The sequence below is a fragment of the Pan paniscus genome, chromosome 9 (assembly GCF_029289425.2).
Source record: "Pan paniscus chromosome 9, NHGRI_mPanPan1-v2.0_pri, whole genome shotgun sequence".
In the NCBI taxonomy this organism is placed as follows: Eukaryota; Metazoa; Chordata; class Mammalia; order Primates; family Hominidae; genus Pan; species Pan paniscus.
This window is the reverse complement of record NC_073258.2, coordinates 7,429,827-7,445,952: the sequence shown is the minus strand read 5'-3', so window position 1 is coordinate 7,445,952 and position 16,126 is coordinate 7,429,827. Positions and strand designations below refer to the sequence as shown.

The 16,126-nt window shown below is 37.1% G+C and overlaps 1 protein-coding gene across 1 annotated transcript in view; it reads right to left on the bottom strand.

The window, feature by feature from the left end:
• MMP26 (matrix metallopeptidase 26) overlaps positions 1 to 16,126 on the bottom strand; it is a 280,854-nt gene that overhangs the window by 345 nt on the left and 264,383 nt on the right. The window contains exons 3-7 of the mRNA XM_003819020.6: positions 3,881 to 4,123; positions 2,316 to 2,536; positions 1,438 to 1,586; positions 688 to 813; positions 59 to 220 (exon numbers count right to left, since the gene is read on the bottom strand). Of these exons, the coding sequence (XP_003819068.2) occupies positions 59 to 220; positions 688 to 813; positions 1,438 to 1,586; positions 2,316 to 2,536; positions 3,881 to 3,979 (757 nt within the window). The 5' untranslated portion in view covers positions 3,980 to 4,123. The remainder of the gene's footprint in view (positions 1 to 58; positions 221 to 687; positions 814 to 1,437; positions 1,587 to 2,315; positions 2,537 to 3,880; positions 4,124 to 16,126) is intronic.

The following is a 16,126-nucleotide window of genomic DNA, read 5'->3' as shown; positions in this document are numbered from 1 at the left end:
AATTTCAGGTGAAATTTTCCTGCCCAGATCTCCCTTCTCTTCCTTAAGCAGCACAGACCATACAAATGCTGGATCCTTTGGATATCATCGGCACTGAGCTGGAAGGTTCTAGGGTCGTGATACCAGTAAGTGGGGTACATTATGGAGCTCCGACTCCCAGAGTGCTGCAGGCCCAAAGAATGCCCAATCTCATGAGTTGCAACCAGGAACAGATTATATCCTGAAAAATTATAGCAAAAAAAAAGATAAAATTAACTATGCATAGGGAATGCTGAAAGTGTGTGAAATAGGACAAAGAAAAAGGAGAGAACAGAAAACGAGGAAAGGGCAAATGTTACAGGGTAAAGGAAAAGGTAGGCAAGGAGGGAAAGAAAGTAAGTAGAAAACAGAATGGCAAGATATTTGGACAGATAAACTTGAAGTGAAAAATACACATGGAAAGAAAGAGGGACTGGCAAATAGAAGCAAAGAGATAAGGAGAAAAAAACACAATCTGACAATGTGTTTATTATGGGATCATCTGTGTTCAGAAATGATCCCACATCTCCTCACTTATAAAGAAGACCTGATTTCTCAGCCAAATCTTCCACCTCACCCTGACCACTCTGGATCCCTAAATGGAAACCATCAACACTGAACCCCAGGTTCCCAGAGAGTTCTAGCAATCCCACCAAACAAGGCATTTACCAGTGTCTGAAGCTGACCAGTGTTCATTCTTGTCAAAATGGACAACTCCAGGATTTCCAGAATTTGGTAAAAAGGCATGGCCTAAGATACCACCTGGCCCATCAAAGGGCCAACCATCTTCATGGGCTGTGGACGACAGAAGCTATGATCACAATGAGGGTGGAGGTAGAAACAAAGGCCAGAATAGTCTTAAGTAAGCCTCAGAGACTTAGGATACTGTGCAACAGTCTACCACTGGGGGATGTGAGAGGGCTAAGGCATTATCTATGCAGAGAAATAAGGTGGGGCCCAAAATCTTCCTAGTCTCTTATCTAGGGTAAAAAGAAAGACAGACAGATGGCAGACACTGAGTAAAGCTTACAAGTTAGACAACAATAATAATGATAACCTCTTTTCAAAGTGGTAGGGGAAAAGGGAAAGAGAATTTAAACTCAGAAAGTTTTTATAAGTAAGTTGGTTCAACTTTGAATAGCATTTCAATAGATTTCGGAGCTATGCATCATCTTTTTGGAAGGAAAATGTGCAGTACCCCCACCATATTCACACTGCAGCCAACACCTCTTCTTTATTTATTGCTTCATTTTACTAAAAATGTCTTCCCTGTTACAGGATTTGCTTTGCAGTAGGGTTTTGTCAGACTTTTTTTCTCAGAAACTTTAATAGGGGGGCTAGGTTTTTGTTTAAGGATGGAAACCCTTTGTCCTTTACACAAGGCATATACATATCCTTCTTCCCATGTCAATTTCTTACCCCACTGCCAGAAAGAAATCTTGATGTCTGCATCTTCATTCTGCACTTGCTGGAATATCAAAGGGGTCACATTGCTCCAGATGGAAACTGCATAATATATACTGTCTTTCACTGCGGATGGCTTCATATCATGTGGGTAATTGATAATCCTGAGGAAAGCAATCTCTAAATGAAATAGTTCAGAGGAATGGGAATTATCCTAGCTCTAAACAGGAATAATTCTACTTTGGGGAGAATCATTTAATAGTTTTAGGACTCATTTTGGTTATTTATAAAGTTGAGCTAATTTCAGACTAATTAAATCAGAAACTTAAGGAATTAAACATGCAAATATAGATTTCTAAGAATTTTAACAATATCCCAAATTATTCTTAGGTCAGCTAAAGTCTAAGAATGACAGTCCTATCTGGTGGTTGGGGAAAAATAAGTAAATAAAACAATGTGAACAAAATTAAATTAAATTAAATGTACAGCATTCTACGTAAATTAAAATGTATAGCATTCTACATAATTTAGTACTGCTTGCTTTAGATATCTCAAGTACATTTGGAATCCCCAACAGAAAGAGTAACCTAGGCAGAAATTAAGTTTTCAAAATTGTACCTTAGAACCATCCACACACTCACGCATTAAAATTAAAAAGAAAAGATTTAACAAAGGGAAAGGATAGTGGTTATGCTCTCTACTTTCTAAAGAGATGGTTAGAGGAAGCTAGAAAAGGATCTGGTAGTATTACCTTCTCTGAGGGAGATTTTGGGCTTTGAGCGGGCTGCCAATGAAAGCAGAAGAGAGTAGAGGTACCTCCAGGAGAGACCTGGTAGAAAGCCCTTTGAGGTCATCACCCCACACATTATCCTCTAGGCCTTAGTAACAAGCACCTGTAAGTTAGAGTGTGCTTATTCCACTTGCATCTTCCTGGCGAGATGGAGGTGTCGGACCCATCAGGCACCCCACAGTGGGGCTGGTGTAGCACAGCATGCATCTGCATGTCAAGTAGGTCTGTCCCATTCCGATGGAATTGTTGCAGGAGCTGTGTTTGTGTCTCCTGGGTAAGGAGTGGCGACTCCTTCTTGGTCAGGAAAAATTGATGGAAATAGCCCTGAATCAGATCAAAAAGGATGAGTACTAAGAGTCAATAGGGAAGACCCATATATCAGTTACCCTGGGCATAGCCTTCTTTGAGGGTCTCAGAAGGACGGTACTTAGTCTGGCCTTCCTAAGACTCCTGTTCTCAGTCAGATGATGGCAGCCATCCCTGATTCTTTATGCCACAGTGAAATGATACGAAGGAGAGGTGACAGAATAAAAATAACCTGGATAAACTATAACATTTTTTTAAAAGAAAAAGCTTCCAAGTTTTAGGATGGAGAAACCCAAGTATAAACGACAGGAAGATATTACCTGGGAATTGCCCGGGGAAGATGGCCTCTGGTCTTTCTGACTGATGGAGGTTTTCTTAATCAGGATAGAATCAATCAATCCAGGACATAAAATGTGGCTGGTTCTGCATTCCCCATTTCATTTGCATTTACTTCCATTTCATTAAGCTACTTTTAAAGAGCCCGTTGTTTACCTATTCCTTGTCTCCACTGATTTTTCTGCCAGTCTAGTGTATTAAATGTAAACTTCTAAATGCAAAAAAAGCACATTGTATTGTAATTAGGCTTTCTCTGTCTATATTTGAACGCTAGCTGGACTCAAAATACTTTAAGGGCAATGCTCATGTCTGATACAGCTTGATCTATTATTCCACAGTTCTTATGAGTACTTGATGTGAACCTATTGACTGCTTTTTTTAAATTATATGACTGCATTTTTATGCCTTTGTTTTATTATCAGCTGAGCTGGGCACTAAGAGGCAAATGACTTATTGTATTGTTCTGGACTAAAAACATTAGCAGGAAATTTGACTAGTTTCCTATACAATTACAAAATACATGACTGCAACCAGTTATAACATTTTTTAGGTATTTTGGATGCTTAAAAGTTTGGAGCAAATTCATAATTTTTTTAGAAATTGAAAGTGTGTGGTAGACCGACTGGGAGATTACTCAGTCAATGTGAAGGTCCCATTAATTCATTTGAATGATTTCCCTTGATCTCTCACTCCAGTATATAGCTCAGAGACCTATATACTGGAGTGTTCACTCTATGCCATATAGAAGACTAAGAAAGTGAGAGATGAGCAATGGGGCTGAATTAGGCACAGAAGGCCCAGTGCCTAGGGCCCAAAAACACTTTTAGGGGCTACAAAAAAATTAATTTTTTTCCTAAAATTAGAAGAGAAAAATGAACACATAGATAGAATAAAATGTTTTCATGTGTAATATTAATGTGTGTATTTATCATTGTACCATGCAGTCACACACACACACACACACACACAAAATAAGAGCCCACAATGGTCACCACGTAATAATGTGGTCCTGAGTCGTTCACCTACCTCAACAAAGTCCCATCCTTTATGGTCTGCAGCAGGGGGCACTGGAACGGCGAAACACCAGGGCAAGAAGATAGTAACTCTTAAGATGACGAGCTGCATGCCAAACCCTCATTTGTCCCACTGCTTGAATTCAGGTACACAACTTGGGCCACTGGATCTTTATAGCTGTGCCAGCAACATCCAGTGACTCACTCTGCCAGTTTGCCCTTTCTTTGAATCTGTGAGTGGCGTCATCATCCATACCTGCTGAGGGCAGAGTGACCAGCATGCAAGGGTGACAAAAGCAGCCATGGAATTTATTTTTAAGCTCAATTCACACCTGATGGTCCTCAGCATCCCGGGCCACAGGCCTGGTTAAGGAAATACAGGTCAGTCTCAGAATATAGGGGGCATCATTTTTTAAAATAGGGGAAAAAACAAGAAACAGGAGGTGTGTCAAAACTCATTACAGCTTTATCTATAGAATAATTACCAGTCAGAGACATTCAATCTTGCTCCAGAAGCTAAAAAGAGAAAAAAGAATAAAATCAAGGGAAATAAATAATGTCTGCTGTAATAAAGATCCAGATCAGAGTATGAAAATCTCCAAGACCTGGCCTGGCACGGTGGCTCACGCCTGTAATCCCAGCACTTTGGGAGGCCGAGGAGGGCGGATCACAAGGTCAGGAGATCGAGACCATCCTGGCTAACACGGTGAAACCCCGTCTCTACTAAAAACACAAAAAATTAGCCGGGCGTGGTGGCGGGCGCCTGTAGTCCCAGCTACTCGGGAGGCTGAGGCAGGAGAATGGCGTGAACCCGGGAGGCGGAGCTTGCAGTGAGCCGAGATCGCGCCACTGCACTCCAGCCTAGGCGACAGAGGGAGACTCCGTCTCAAAAAACAAAACAAAACAAAACAAAACAAAAAAAATCTCCAAGACCTATGTAAAAGTGATCTAGAAAAACACAGAAAGAGGTAGTAAATAGCTATATGTTGAAGAAAACAAAGCATTGATAATAAGTTGACACACACACGTCTATAGATGTACATGTTTATGTATATGTATAGATACATATACATATATATCTCACAGCAAAATATTTCAGCTCATTACCTTAGAAATCACACGACTGGGCTGGGTGCAGTGGCTCACACCTGTAATCCCAGCACTTTGGGAGGCTGAGGCGGATGGATCACCTGAGGTCAGGAGTTTGAGACCAGCCTGACCAATGTGGTGAAACTCCATGTCTACTAAAAATACAAAAAAGTAGCCGAGCATGTGGCACGTGCACTCCAGCCTGGGCAACAAGAGCGAAACTCCATCTAAGAAAGAAAGATTGAGAGAGAGAGAGAGAGAAAGAGAGAGAGAGGAAGGAAGGAAGTCACAGAACTCTGGAAATGAGTCCTAACTCTGCTACTTAAAAGCTGTTCAACTAGGCCAGGCACAGTGGCTCACTCCTGTAATCCCAGCACTTTGGGAGGCTGAGGCGGGCGGATCACCTGAGGTCAGGAGTTCAAGACCATCCCGGCCAACATAGTGAAACCCCGTCTCTACTAAAAATACAAAAAAGTTAGCCCAGCATGGTGACAGGCACCTGTAATCCCAGCTACTTGGGAGGCTGAGGCAGGAGAATCACTTGAACCCAGAAGGCGGAGGTTGCAGTGAGCCGAGATCATGCTACTGCACTCCAGCCTGGGAAACAGAGTGAGATTCTGTCTCAAAAAAAAAAAAAATCGACTGGGCATGGTGGTGCTCACTTGTTGTCCCAGCTACTCAGGAGGCTGAGGTGGGAGGATCATTTGAGCCTGGGAGGTCTTGGCTGTAGTGATCCATGATCATGCCACTGCATTCTAGCCTTGACAACAGAGTGAGATCCTATCTCCAAGAAAAAATAAAAAAATAAAAATAAAAGAATTAAAATGGAAGATAATGAAAGAATTTGTTAAAAATATACAATTATTGAGGGCTTATTATAAGGCAATTCTGTGTTTTAAACCTTTGGTATAGATTAAAATATAGTATAAAAATTTTATAGGTTAAAAAAAATGAGACTCAAAGAGGTGAAAGAACATGCCAAAGTCACACTATTAATGAATAGAGAAAATTCGCTTCAAATCTGTTAACGAAATACTTCATCAACAGGATTAAACAACATGATATATATGTGGAGGGAGGTCAACAGATAGATGAGAGATAGATAGACGGTTACTACTCAACAGCAGCAGGCAACAAACTACTGACACATGCAACAAAATAGACAACATTAAAAACATGTTGAATTAAAGACATGGGAAACCAAATGGTAATCCTATTTGAGGCTCAGGAACAAGGAAAGCTAATTTGTAGAAAGCAATGAGTATAGTGGTTGCCTCTGTCATGGAGGGGATTGTTGGTAAAGGAGCACAATAGAAATTTATCCAGGAATGAAATGTCTATTTCTTGACTGATATCTGGGTAATACAAATATATTCACTTTTTGAAACTCACTAAGCTGTACACTTAAGATTCATATATCATACCATTAAACCTCTACAAAAATAAATACAATTTCAATGAATAAAGAAAAGAAAAATATAGATTAATAAGGTACCAAAAGCGGCACCCATTTCACCATGAGGAATATAGAACTGTAATATAAATGGTAATGCATGTGGTCAAATGAGCATATAAATAATCGTTTTGTGGATGATATTGTAATGCGAGTGCTATATCCCAGTTAATGTTCTAAAAGAAGAACGTTTTATGCTAAAGACATGGGTAAATAATGGAATGTCAACCAGAAGAATTAATAAAATAACATATATGTGATATACTTGGAAAACAGAATATGGTTAATCTGAAAAAGGCAAGATGGATTTAAGACTGCCTATGGAAACAATGATGTTTGTTGTTAGACAAATATGGTATAGAGATTGTTATTCCTGATAACCTCTATCAACTTTGTAAATTATGAGTTTGTTCACTAAAATCTCATGGTGATATAGACCTTATTATATTCTCATTTCAAAGATTAATAAACTAGGTTTTGGGGAATATAAAACTCTTTCCATGGAAACGATAAAAATATTGATATTTACATCTATATCTGACTAAGTTTTAAGTCAGATTATGTATTAAATGAGGCATGCTGCTTATCACTGCTGGCAGATCTCCATCAATAATATCATCAACATATCTTTGATGTTTCTATGGCCTGAATACATTCAAAAACCTAAGCTCAGTGGAATCACAATGAAAGAAACAAGGTGAAAATGACTAAAACTTATTCAAAATCTATAGCAGTTTTGAAAGAAGCGAAAATAAAAAAAAAATCCTCTAAGTCTCTCACACTTTCTCCGGTGTTCTGAACATAGACTTCTCTAGGATGGTTAAAAATCAGGTTAAATCTCTCTATCCCATTGAAAGAAGGTGACCAGAGAACCCCCATAGAGCATGGTTCCTCAATCACTCTGATGTATTCTTGAAATTCTGTTGCAGAAATGTTAATAAATGAAACCCTCCTGAAATTTCAAAATATTCTGTTGTACACAATAACTATACACAATTTTTATTTGTCAATTGACAAATTTACTAACAAATTGAAAAAAATGAAATATAAAGAAGCCCTCATATTTTACAGGCCCATAAATGACACTGTAGGCTCATTAATGACAGCGACTTCAAGTTGCATCAATATCTCTAGCACAGACTTTGGAACTTGGAAGGAACCCATTATTCATTAAATGAATAAAAGTGTTCAGTAAAAAAAATCTCATAGCTGGTAATGAAATCAGAAGTGAGTGAATACTTAACAAACTAGTGATACATACGAGCATATAATTCAGATCGCTCAACGCAGGACAAGTGATCATTATAACAACTTATTGAGCACATACACTGTGTCAAGAATGCACTTTCTTCATCAACACAACTACCTGTGAAGTAGGTGTTTTATAGTATTCATCTTATAGTTAAGGAAATGAGGTTTTGAGGTCATTTAATTGTCATTTTGGGGGGTCACAATGCTCAAAGTTATGTATAGAAGTTATAAATAAAGAGTATTTTATTCTGAAGGCAGAATCTTTGATCACTGGCCTGGATTGCCACTTTTGATGAGACTGCCCCGTCTTTCATCTTGACACGCACCTCTCTAATGCTGCTCCTGGAACTCCCAGTATGCCCCATGCAATCCGATAGGGCCGGCACAGATGAGCAGCCATCTGTAAGCCTGACCCAGCACTCAAATACATGAGCGCTGACTGCTGAGAGCCAGCTTAACTAAGAAAGCAAATGAGTGACTTATTAACGATTCAGCTGCTGATAAGGGAAGTAATGTGTTGAAAGCACAACAGTGTTTCTCAAAATGTAATATGCATAGAATCGCCTGTGGATATTAATAAAAATGCAGATTCTAATTCAACAGGTCTTGAATAAGCCTAATATTCTCAATTTCTAACAAGATCCTAGGTGATGCCAACGCTGCTGATCCAAAATCATACTTTTTAAGTAGTTATGAGACAGAAGATATTGGCAATGTAAGGAACAAAAGACCTGTGAATTTAACCAGAAAGTTTTAATAATGGATACCAGATTTTATGTTTTACTTTTAAAATCAGAACTATGGAAACAGGCCCCTGTCTCTCCTCTCACCCACATCTATGCTTTCATCTTTCTCATTATGCCTGTAGCATTTGATCTGCTGGGTATAAACATCTGGCCTCTGCCTAGGACCTCTCCTAGCAGATTTTGAATTGTTTCCCATCTCCTTCTGGAAGAAATGAGAAAACGTAATTTTGAAGATATCAGACTGCACGGCCACTTTTTCTGTTACTCAGGTAAAGAGTGGGTGCAGGGAGAGTTTGTGGGGCATTGGAAAATTGATGCCTTTGTCATGACACTGGCAGCTCTTCTGGAAAAGATTCAATATCTGATTCATTTTGACAGAGAACAAATGCTTTCACCACAATACCGTAGTTTGAGCTAATGCTAAGAGAAGGATTACCAATAGAGAGCATAGAGGGTAATGAGATAAGAACCATGGGGCTGGGCAGGCTGCAAGGAGCCATCGATGCCCCAGTACAGCACAGAACCACACAGTCATTTAGTGATCATCATAGAAAGTGTATATTTTCTCTCCTGAAACTATTTTGCATTTGCAATTTATTTATTCAACTGAGAGAATGGCATATTACTGGTGTGCAAAGGTTATTAAGACACAAAGCCTGCTTTAAGTTAGTTTACCGTCTCATAGAATGGTCTATTAAATAAACATAGAATTGCGAGACAGTAATAAGCCTCAGAATAAAAACCTATACAAGCTTTGCTAGTGGCTAATTGGAGTGAGATCTTAACCCACATGGATTTCTATGAGGAGGTAAATAGAGGAGGTGATGTAACCTGGACCTTACACATTTCAACAATGTTGTAGGAATGCTGGGAAGAAGCCTAGAACCTCAGGTCATTTCTTTTGATTAGAGTATAGGTTTTGCCTGAGCAAACCTCTTTCATACAGATAAGAACAGAGAGTGAAGTAAGAAAAGGATCCTGTAGGGATTTAAAAGTCATGTAAATATTTTATACCCTTTACCTCTTGTAAATATGTATTTATATTGGTGTTTATTCAGATAAATATACTACTTATCAAAATAGTAATTATAAGAGTAACCAACTTTTACTGATTGTTAAGTGTTATTTCTATGAATTATGTCATTTAATTACATGAACAACTTTTATTTTACAAATTAGGGAATTAAGACTCAGGGAGTTGAGTAATTTGTCGAAATTTAGAGACTTTACAATTGCCAGAGTCTGCAATTGTTAACTTTCATACAGGCAGACGTAAACATGTATAGTCATGTGCCACATAACAGTGTTATTCAATGATGGACCACATTAGCATGGTGCTCCCATAAGATTGTAATGAAGCTGGAAATTCCTATCATGTAGTGACATTGTAGCTGTCGTAACGTCATAACACATTGCATTTCTGATAATGCTGATATAAAGAAACTGACTTCACCACCAATCCTACAGAAGTATAGCACATACAATTATATACGGTATATAATTCCTGATAAAGATAATAAACAACTGTTATTGGTGTATGTATTTACTACACTAAAATTTTATCATTCAGAGTGTACTCAATATATATGTATATGTTTATATATGTATGTATATTGTATATATGTATGTATGTATATTGTGTGTGTATATATATATACATACATACATATATATGTAAAATTAACTGTAAAACAACCTCAGGCAGGTCAGTCAGGAGGTGTTTCAGAAGAAGGAATTGTTGTTATAGGAGATGACAACTCCATGCACCCTGAAGACCTTCCAGTGGGACAAGATATGGAGGTGTAAGACAATGATATTGATGATCCTGAGCCTGTGTAGGCCTAGGCAATGTAGTGTTTATGTATTAGTTTCTAACAAAAAGTTTAAAAAAGAAAAAAAAGAAAAAAATTTAAAAATATAAAAAGCTTATAGAATAAGGATATAAAGAAAAAATTTTTTACAGTTATACAGTGTGGTTGTGTTTAAGCTAAGTGCTATTAGAAAAGATTCAAAAGTTTAAAAAATTGAAGTTTGTAAATAAAAAAGTTATAAGAAGATAGGTTAATTTATTATTAAATAAGAAAGTTTTAAGCTAAATTTAGGGTAGCCTAAGTGTACAGTAGTGTACATTCACTCACCAATCACTCCCTGACTCACCCAGAGCAACCTCTAGGCCCACATGCTCCTTTTATAGTAAGTGCCCTACCAAAGTGTAGCATTTTTAATCTTTTATGTTGTGTTTTTACCATACATTATTTATGTTTGGGTATACAGATATTTACTATTGTGTTACAATTGTCTATAGTATTTAGTACAATAGCATGCTGCATGGGTTTGTAACCTAGGAAAAATAGGCTATAGCATATACTTTAGCTATGCCATCTCGGTTTGTGTAAATACACTCTACGATGTTCTCATGACAATGCATTTCTCAGAACGAGTATCTCTATCATTAAGCGTTGTATGACATACACACAGGTATGCACACAAACACACCTATATGTTTTATAAAAATTATACATGCTTATATTTTTAAAAATCAAACAGTACAAAAATGTGAGAAAAGAAACAACAGTTCCTTGACTCTCCTTTGCCATCTTCAGTACACTCTCTAAAGGAAGCAATTTTGAATTGTTTAAATTTCTTCTTTTATAAGTTTTTCCAGTAATAACATTCAGCTACTTAACTAATATGTTTATATTGTTATTTATTGATTTGCAGTTTTAGATAATATCTATTGTCATATAAATAAGAATTCACCTTAACTGAAAGCCCCTTAAGTTCTGTCCTTCTTAATATGTTTATGTTATGATTTTATTTTCTTCATTGTGTATGCTAAGCTTCTAAACAATATTATGATCATTGTACTTCTCATTAAAACAGATACAAATAATATTTCTTCACTCTTCACTTAGGAAAATGAGGATATTAATGTCCACAAATACTTCCTTCAATGAAATATATTTTTACTTAAAAATTGTTTATATTATTTTGTCACCACAAAGTAATCTTTCATATTTTTCTTCAAATAATTTCTTTATATTTTTCAACAAATAATATGTATAATTCTACAACTATGGGAATATAAATAGCACAGAATTATTGCATATCCATTTTATTTGCACAACTTTCACTATTTCATTGGGTTTTTCATTAGTTTACTTTTCCTTTTGCATTATCTTGTCTTAGTAATCTCCTTAAATTTAAATTTTTTTATATTTTATGTTTTATTTTGTTTTCCATCCCTATATTTTGTTCTTTGCTTGCAGTCAAGTGTTCAATATATACATTGAATAAAAGACCTTCATGTAATGTTACCCCAAAAGAAAACATACATGGGTCATGGAAGATGTGGTGTCTTCTGCCCTCACAACTGTGGACTCTTGTCATGTTAAATTCACTGGTTTTGAAAGGAGGTACACTTTTTCCATAAATAAACTACAGCTATCATCTGGAAACTTTGGTGTCTTTATACTCAGAAACCAAATGGCCGGAAGAGGACTACTCATATTTTCAAGGGTAACTGACCCTGATACTCAGGAAAAAGAAAAACTATCATAAAACATGCAAAAAAGCCAGGTCATGGAGCTGGAATAATCCTCTCTGGGGATTATTCTAATGGGCAATACTCAGTCCACAGCTTTAGCCTGGATTGGCCAAAGTTTTATCAGTCCTGTATTATACTTTTACTTTTCTTTCTGTCAAATCCTGCTTTTTCCCCTTCCCTTTCACAAATACTGAACTCTTAATACATTAAGTCTATATCATGACAGAGGGTAAGAGAATTAACATAACACCGGGGCAAAACTGTAAATGTGAATTGCTCTCTGTTCCATATAAACATGAATTATTTCTGATTTTTTAAATTATTGTTTTCTGCCTGGGATAGAATAAAAGTATTTATCAAATGAATGCCTGTCATGTACCTAAGGCTAATGAATCTAAGAAATCTGTCCAGTGGTTGTAACTACTAGTTGGTTGAACTTCCAGCAGTCTACAGTCATTTTCCAAGGTATAGCTGGGGTCTGCAGAGACCACACAGGTGAATTAAAAGGAGATAAGTTAGGGACTGTGATGCTAAATTTCATCAACCACCCTGGGGTATGGCATTTGTTTTGGAATTAACTTATTAGCCCCAGACATTTGGAGGCAATTTCATAGAACTCTGTTTGTTCTTTCTCACTATAAAAGCTCTTACTCATTAAACTAAGGATTGAGGCACTACCAAATACATCAGTCTCAATTATACATTAGAGGTATCAGTGCCAATTCAGATCCTGCATCCAACAGTCCTAAAAACGACACGATGTTCATTTTTCACAAGTGTAGTTACTCAAACAAGTGACTGTCAATCCCTTTGGAGGACCAGGGAAATCAGTATAATGTGTATAATGGTGTTAAAATAACCAACCTGGGGATTTATTCAATCATTGGTTTGCAGTCTGAACGAATTCAGATCTGGAATCTTGGCAAGGGCTTGCAAATTCTCTGTGAAGCAACTGCTCTCAGCTTCATGGTTATCCATCTTTGATTTCCTGTGTGGATACAAGCCAAGTATCACTGTTGTTGCTGCCCATTATTTTGCTCCTATGGATGCCCCTTTCTACATGCTTCTGGGAGCAATTTCCACAAAATGTTTGTTTCATGTCTGAAGGTTTTAGCTGGATATTAAATTCTATATTTTGTGACAGGACTCACAAGTCATATACTCTTTCCTATATAATTTCATTTTCTAACCTCCTGGACTAAGCAAGCTCAATGTATCATGCTTACTTTGTCATATCTTGCTGGTAGATTCTATCTTATTCTCGTAACTTCTTTAGGGTATAGTCCTTTTCTTCTCTTATCAGACCCAACACCTCACCATCTGTTTATGCTGCAAATTATTCCTAATTTATGACCTGGCGTTGGGAAAATAGGAGAAGGTAGGACCCTAACAACGTAATCCTTTTGTTCTTTCTCAAACTGCTGCTAGTCTGACAAAGTAATGAAAGTACACTGATCTGAAGTGTCAGTTAAGTGATGATACGTGAGACAATGTGGCCATATCTTCCAGGACACAGTATGCAAACTAAATCAATATCCATTGTGTTAATTTTTTTAATATGAGGAAAACATATTTTTATTATGAAGGAAAAAACAGTGTTGTCATTACTAAACATCGCTTCCATTTACCCACTCTGAGAACCTGTGTTTTATTCCCACTGTGCTGGGCACTGTTGGTTTAGAGATCCTGATTCTAGAGGTAAAAATATTGTACCAAAAGACATAATTTTATTAAACTATTAGAGATGGCATCATGTCATTCTAAGATACCAGTAAGCAAAGAAAATAATTACTTTAATAATCAGAATGAGTTAGAAGTGCTGACACTTGATGTGGCCAAGTAAGAATATGCTTACTGTTAGGTGATCCCTGGGCATCCCTTGACACTTCTTGCCCTGTTTTGATGCTAAATGGATGTCTTTGTCCATTTTTGCACTACTGTAAAGAGATACCTGGGACTGATTAATTTATAAACGAAAGAGGTTTAATTGACTCACTATTCTGCATGGCTGGGGAGGCCTCGGGAAACTTACAATAATGGCAGAAGGCAACAAAGAAGCAAAGGCACATCCTACATGGTGGCAGGCAAGAGTAAGTGAAGAAAGTGAAGGCGGAAGAGCTCCTTACAAAACCATGAGATCTCATGAGAACTCACTCACTATCATAAAAACAACATGGGGGAACCATCCCCATGATCCAGTCACCTCCCACCAGGTCTTTCCCTGGACACCTGGACACCTCAATTTAAGATGAGATTTGGGTGGGAACACAAAGCCTACCATATCAATGCACAAATACAAAAGCCACAGTTTGAGAAGTTTATGGTGGCCAAGGATGAAGTTCTAGCTAAGGGTACAGGAATCTAAGCTAGATAGTAGAGGAGAGGGATAGTATATAACAGTTGGAGCCTCAAGACAGCTGCAGTGTAGGGGACTTTGAATCATCCCACTAACAGTTCACCTGTCACTTCTGAATGGACAAAAAAGGCCTATATGAATTCTGAAAAAGCTGCTTCCAGAATTTATTACTGAAGTTTTTCGGTGAAAGTGTGCAACGGTTGAACTGCAGCTGATGCTCAGTGAATCTCCTGGATGTTCTTATTCTGCCAGAACTGAAGCACTCATTCCTCTAGTGAGAGTGTTATAGCTGACAGGTCACATTTGAGTCCTTCTTGAGAATTTCTTTCTTCTGAATGGAGCCACTTTATCCAAAGTCATGACCCCTCCCATTTAAAGACTACATCCAATGGCCCGTCAATAGGTTGTTAAAAAGGCCCAGGCCTTTCCTCCAATTCAGGACAATTCTGAAGTGGGATCATTTTAGCCCTAGAGATCTCTTCAAGATTAAATATAGCTTTTCTAACAATTGAATGGAATTTAATTTCTCTTTCCACTAGTTCCATTTCCTTTTTTCCCTCATAGCTGTTTAACATAGAAACACTCCCAATAAACTTCTGCACACAAATGTTTAGCTCAATGTTTATTTCAAAGGGATTTCAACGTGCAACAACATCATTATCAAAGACAAATATGAGTAACACAAGAGCAAGAAATCTTTATGTAACAGTAAAAATACATTTATTTAATATAGGAAGTACTCAGACTAATAGATAAAATTTAAAAATTGAACAAAGGGTATACATAGACTGGCCTGTAAAAATAAATTCAGGTGCTCTTAAACATGAGCAGAATAACGACTTTCATTTTATAAGATAAAAATTGCATGTATAAGCAAGTAGCAAAAGTGAATCTGAATACTCACAGTGGCACAAACATAATGACCTAGGAAAATAAATTGTGAACACTTCTCCAGAAGTACCTATAACTGCAGGCGAAAGAGCAATCAATTCTGTTGAATAAAGAAGAATAGGTCTCACAGGATGTTAACCTTCAATGGCTAATTTACATGCAGTATAGCAATTCAGCTGATTCTGTTTGAGTCCACTCTTATTTAAGGTCTCATCTGTGTAAAGAAAAGACCTGTGGGCTTTTTAATCCCTCTGGGTCTTGCTTCCTGAGGTGTCATCCTCAGAGGCCTTTGTTCCACTAAAAAGGCACCAAGGTAGAAGGGCTAGAGTCAGACCATCAAGATCAATACATGGGCCTAATAGCCGGGATTTGAGTGGCTTTATCCTGGGTTCAGCTCCTTCTTACGTTGAAGTATAGACTAAGCATGATCTTGGTAAGTACCTGAAAATCCTGATGTTCTAATTGCAAGTCTCATTAATCAAGAGCATTAAGATGGGTATTTTATCCTTAATAAGCTGTTATGATTTTACCATTTAATACTTGCTTCCATGTCAACATATACTCAAGGTTTGACAATCTGCATAACACCATCCTGACAACATTATTATACAAACATCATTATCCTATTAATATAAAGAACATGATAACCTTATTTAACAACTTTCATATAAATACTGAACTTTATTTTAACTTCATTTTAAAAAGACATTCTGTATCTGTTACTTCAACTTTTTTGCATTTTTATAAACTAGACAATTTAGTTGAGTAGGCATTTCTGAGCCGAAGACAGAATACTGGACAATCCTATCTGTGCAATGTTCTATTTCCTCTAGATTCTCTAAAAGTAACATCTTTTAAAGCAAAATAAAATAATCTTCCAGAAAGCCATAGCATTTTCTAAAGAAAGAGATTTTTATACCCTACTT